Source organism: Passer montanus, unplaced genomic scaffold (assembly GCF_014805655.1).
Source record: "Passer montanus isolate IOZ18808 unplaced genomic scaffold, ASM1480565v1 scaffold65, whole genome shotgun sequence".
In the NCBI taxonomy this organism is placed as follows: Eukaryota; Metazoa; Chordata; class Aves; order Passeriformes; family Passeridae; genus Passer; species Passer montanus.
Genome location: NW_024371593.1, coordinates 4,279,436 through 4,285,435, shown reverse-complemented (window position 1 = coordinate 4,285,435; position 6,000 = coordinate 4,279,436). Strand labels below are relative to the sequence as shown.

Genomic DNA, 6,000 nt, shown 5'->3' with positions numbered 1-6,000 from the left:
CAGAATGAGGAACATCCACCAAGATGACATAAAATCATATACAAAAGATGTAAGAAGTATCCATGACAGGTAAAAGGGATACCCAGAAATAAGCACACCCAGAGAAGCAAACTGGTCTTCTACTGACAAGCCATGAAGCCAATGCTGCCAAGGACTTGAGCTCAGAACAGAGGCCATTCCTCTCAAAAGACACATGCACTCCCCTTGATCTGATGCTGGCAGCTAAATGCACACCAGAGAGGCCCTGGAGCTGTTAGGACATGGCTCATTTAACCAAGATCTTGTGATTATTTCTTGAGCAACTTTTCTTCCAGCAAAGTCCAGTCCACCAGCACCTTGAGCAGACTCATGCCCAGAGATGGGTGTGAGAGCAGGGCGAATGTATGAACCCGTGGTGTCATTACATTCCTCCAATGCCTAGCCAGATGCAAGCACTTTTGGCAGTCCCAGGAAAGAACATGCTCCCTTGAGAGCAGCCACCAAAAAGCCTTGTGGGCCTTTTCACCCCTCCATGCTCCCGAAGGTTAATGAGTTCACAAGCTCTGACAGCAGGAGAGTAGATAGTCTTTGAAAGAGAGCCCAGAATGAGGAACATCCACCAAGATGACAAAAAAATCAAAAGATCTAAGAAGTATCCACAAAGCCAGTGCTGCCAAGAATCTGAGGTCCGAACTGAGGCCATTCAAAAGGCACATGCACTCCCCTTGACCTGATGCTGGCAGGTTATTTTACACCAGAACCACTTTCCAGGCAGGCATTAGTACATCATATGGAGCAAAGCCCTGCTTTACTCCTATCACATTACCAATCCACAACATTTCCTCACAACACAGCATATCAGACATTAAGTTCTACACATTTGTGATAAATATTTCTGAATGGAAAGATGTTTCTGCTTTGAAAAATTACAGGATTCTACAGCCTTGTCTTCCACTATGCATTCAAATAGGTATTGGTATGCAAATAGACATAAATTTTTCTATCATATATGGATGAAAATAATCAGTCAAATTACTGTTCATGTACGTAGCTCATTAATCAATAAGGAGTCCTAGAGGTGGCACACCTAGAGGTGAATCATAATTTACTAATAACAAAGAGTAAAACCTGTTTGGGTGAGGAGAGAAAGTCAGTGGTAAAGTGCTGATGTTGTATTAATCTGGCCCATTAACTTGATGGAGCACACCACCAGTGATGACCAAATCCAGAGAAAGAATTAATTCTGTATCATCTGAAGAACAAGAAGCTGTGCAAATTGCTCATTTCAATCCATAGCACAGAATTCTTTAGATTAAGCTATATATATTTTAAAAAAACTTTACAAATTAATTGTAGTACAGTGGAGAGCCACCAATTTTGTTTCTCACTTTAACACACTACAGAATTACATAGATAGATAGACAGATAGATTTTCAGGCATCTATCTGAAGATATATGACAAATACTTGTCTTTTCTTCTTAATTTTCTACTTCCCTGTCTGTGGGATTTTTCTCTGGGAAATTAAATTCAGGCCAGGATATTCCACTGAGCCTGCACTGCCATACAAACTAAGTAACAGATATTGGGACATGGCTTTATTCCTTCTATTTTGGACTGCTTTCCATGTCACCTTCTGTGCTACTGAACATTTGCTGACTTCTCAGAGAGATGCATAGGTTATACTTTATGTCTTTCTAAAAGGAGTGCTAGGTTACTGATTCATCTATAATGCAGTAAAATTAAACTAAATGAGTTAAACACTTCTGTGTTAAAGTGATGTTGCTGGGTAACAGCCAAAGCTACCAGAAAAGCCCAGGAGCATTACTTTCATTATCTTTTTTTTTTTTTTGTTTCCAGAGAACCAGTTTATCAATCCTAACCCTGTAAACAAACATGCCAATGTTATCACTTTTATGATACACATTTATCAGTATTGACACATTTTATCACTTTGCTCTATAGTTTCTTTGATCTTTTCAGATCTTAAATATCTCCACTTTTTCCTCTGTAAAACAGTCTTGTCCATGAGAGAGAAATTTTAGCAAGAGGAAGGGACATACGTATTTAGGACCAATACATTTGATAATCAAGTATTAAAATTAAAACAGAAAATTTTCCTGTACAGAAACAATGCACAGGTTTTTGCAGTGGGTACAAGAACACCAGCACAAGGAAACATTAAATCACATGTGCACACAAAAGCAAACTTATAGGAAGGAAAAATCACCACCAGAGTCACCAAACTGCCCACTACTACCAGGTGGGATTTTCTGAAATCTCCACCCCTTACAGGCAATATTTTGTAACAAAAGCTTTCAATGCAAACAAGTACCAGAAAATTCTCTACTTTTTTTCAAGGTTGGGGGTAAAATCAACCTAATATTTCTTTTTCTATCTATATAGTTATGAGGTGCTACTAGTCTTCAGGTCTTCTGAGAAAAGATGCTTGGGTTTAATAATTTATGTCTTTTAGCAAAGTTTTTGCTAACTGTAATGCATACAATCATTCTTCCTCTAAATACAGTGATGAAGGCACCATTTCTCCAAGTCACTCAGGCTATTTGACCAACTATCAGCAACCAACAGACAACCAAGCAACATGGATTCCCCTGATGGGGGAAAAAAAAGGAAAAGAGCCAATGAGAAGGAACTTTCATTTCTATCAGTTTGATCTTTACTACAACACGCCTCTGTAGATTTCCTCTGTATAATTAAAATGTTCTCCCTTTAGGTTCAATTTATTTTCTGAGGCAAAGATCTTTATCACTCTAGCCATAAGAACTAGTGTGAACATATGTACATTATTTCCACTTTAAAATGTGGAAGAGGACTTCAAAAGCTTTTTATTTATTGCAGCTGCTGTACACTACATATTTGATAAAAACATCACAAGCAGTTTTTCCAACAAAGTACAGCTATTTAAGGACAAAGAAGAGAAAATAGATACTGTTCTTTTGGGTCCTCAAAGACTGTGGAGCCACCACAGTCCCCAGTTTTTTCTTATGCATATTGCCAACAGTGAGGATGAAATTTGTTTTTGCAGTGCACAAATGGCTTGGTAGCTGGAACTACCATATAAAGTACTGCCTTAGCTAGCAGAGCCAATGTTTTGACACAGATTATCCACATTCACAACCACAAATATATTAGAATAACAGCGCAAATATACAAAAATATCCTTTTTTTACCTCAGAAATAAACTGACTTCAAGTGATAATAGGTTGTATTAATTTGTGATTCCTCATAAAGTAATAAACAGCTGTGGGAAACCCGAACCAGCAATCTTTCTGAGCTCAGGTACAAGCATAAAAGCAAACAAACTGTAAATGATTTTGCTCCCCTTGTCTCAGAAGTGAAGTTCATTTCCCCCTTAACCAGTCTAGAAAGTAATCTATTTCAATGTATTTCCAATTTTTGAGACGTTGTATACTTCACCACTTACCAGAACGGCCTTCTGGAAGAAGAATGCAGTTTTAATGTGATCAGTGTGTAATGTAGTTATTATGAAACATAAATCTTACTAGTACTTGCAGGATACTGTCCGTCACCTTCTTCATGGACATCATCAGCCACCGTCGCGAAAGAGATGTCAGGTGATACAGATGTAAATTCATCATCTGTATGGTGATGGATAAATCATTACTATTTCATGAGCTCAGCTGCAATACAGTACTCACAAGTACTTCAACTATTCTACCCTACAAGCTTCATTCCTTCATTTTTTGGTCCAAGAGAGAAGAAAGATGCAGACCCCACATGAGCTTATCTCACTAACACAGTATATCACCCAAACAGATCATTTGAAGAAGGAATATTACAGTGATAATGAATATTTTGGCAATGATCTGTTTATGTGATAGAAGCTCTCATTGTACCTGTATGACATGAGGACAGGGATTCGAGAGCAATGAGTGAAGCTACTCACATTGCCTTCTGCTGAGATATATTCTGAGGTTTTAGCCCAAAAATTTAGACTATGCATGCAAGCAGAGATGGTAACAGTTGTAACAGCAACCAACAGAAACACACAGCACACACCTTGGGGAATGTGGGGAATGTTTCTGATCCTAGTTTCTTAGTAAGACAGTCTTAGGCTCTACCTTTCATGGTGCTAGCTACATGTCAAAACAAGTATAACATGCCATGAGTACACCACCAGTGAAAATTAATTTTATAATCCTGATGCTTTTGCTTTGTTTTTTTTTTTGTTGTTGTTAATTTCAGTATGTATTGAGGATAGTGATGCAAAACACTGGTATCCTTCACTGGTAATTTATTGGTGATTTGATAAAAAGCCTGTAGTCACACAGTAAGCTTTACTGTACTTAGACGATGACTTATATCTGTATCCCTAATGTTTAATGGGAGCGAGTCTTTCAGACCTCTGATAATTTCAGTCACACAAGCAACATTAAATAAAATAAGTAGAAAATAACATGGCATTTATATTTGGCAGGGCCCCATGAAATTAGTGTCAGCCTACTGTCCTTACCATAGTCTTTTCCAATATTTTCTTTTTCACCTCCTCCAGAAGAATGATCTGGCAGCTGTGAGACTGGAGTAGGACTTCCATAATACAAGGGGCTGGACCTGCTGATGGAGGCATCCATGGGGGTTGTCTCATGAGTTGATCCACTGCCTGCATTTTCATCATCCACCCCTGAGGTGGAGGACTCTCCACCGGTGTGACGTGTGCCGTCCGGGTTGAAACGGGAGCCGTCTGCGTTGTCAATGACTGCGGAAACGGAATGAAACGGAATTAATGCCAAGGAGCCACACACCTGTAATAAAGACTAATGCCTATGGATTAATACCAGTTCACCTGTTTTTGCCCTCCTATCTAACCTAGATAATAAATCACTAAAATATGTCTAATGCATAGATGCTAATTTATATATTTTTTGCATTTGTAGGGCCTGAGTTGCATCACTTATTTTTATCAAATGGTTCGATTTTAACATAATGTCTTGGCATTTGTAAAGTCAATCAGCATTTAGAGTTGGAAGAAATAATTTATTATGAGCCTTTTTTCAGCGTCCAGCAGCTTTTCTAACAACAGCTCACATCAGATGTATGAAGGTTGCAGTCTTAAGAAAATTCCTTTATGTCAAAGGGATGTTAGCAGCTCTGAGGTGCCAAAAATGTCAAATACCTATATAAAAATATTTGGTACCTTGTAATAAACCAAACTCCATAGGCTGTAGGGGAACACAAGTGACTAGTTGCTTTAATTTCTATTGAGCATCTCTTAACTTCTTTTTCTTATGTTTGGTTTGGCTTTTTTAATATTACTGATTGTTTATGTAAAAATAAGATAACCAGTTACTAAAAAATGAGCAAGTGCATGTCTTTCTAATCAGTACAGTACCTGTTTCATCCTGATTACTGAGTAAGGAAGTATCTATTTTCACAACTGGCTCACATGTTTTTTCCTCTGTTTCTGTGAAAAAAGGAAAATAAAAAGTATTAATTTGAAAAAAATTGATTAAAAAAATCACATGTATGCCTACATCAATAGCACATAATGACAAAACATCCACTTCAGATGAGGAGGACTGAAAGCAAATTTCCAAGCAAATGTTATTCATGATTACCACCTTCCCAGGTGGGGCACTTCGAGATTGTTATGTCAGCTAACAACGAGATTCTCCCTTTCCATAACCATTCCAGAACATGTCTGCAATCAATGCCAGTTAAAACAGCCTTATGACACAGTTTCAATGCAGTCAGACCCACTGTCATTGTGGCAGTGGCAACTTTAATCTTTTTTAGCTGGCAAGACTCTGGTGAGCACTGCTGGCTCCTGTGGGCTGAAGTGCCCCACTTGGAGCTGGTGCATGAGCTACCTCCTCATACTGCTGGTAAGGGAATAATACCTGGGAGGAGTTATAAAGATCTAGAGGGGATGGACAGCACCATTGTAGTCATCTGTGAGAGACAGACAATGGCAACTCACATGACACTACGCCAATGCTGAGATTTTGGATTATATCACTACCAAGAACAAAATTTTAAAAAAA

The 6,000-nt window shown here is 38.3% G+C and overlaps 1 protein-coding gene across 1 annotated transcript in view; it reads right to left on the bottom strand.

The window, feature by feature from the left end:
• Window positions 1-244: 244 nt before the first annotated feature.
• The window catches only part of LOC120511401 (CD44 antigen-like), a 29,278-nt gene continuing 23,522 nt past the window's right edge, over window positions 245-6,000 (bottom strand). The window contains exons 4-6 of the mRNA XM_039728368.1: window positions 5,349-5,420; window positions 4,473-4,715; window positions 245-3,597 (exon numbers count right to left, since the gene is read on the bottom strand). Coding sequence (XP_039584302.1) covers window positions 3,482-3,597; window positions 4,473-4,715; window positions 5,349-5,420 — 431 coding nt within the window. The 3' untranslated portion in view covers window positions 245-3,481. The remainder of the gene's footprint in view (window positions 3,598-4,472; window positions 4,716-5,348; window positions 5,421-6,000) is intronic.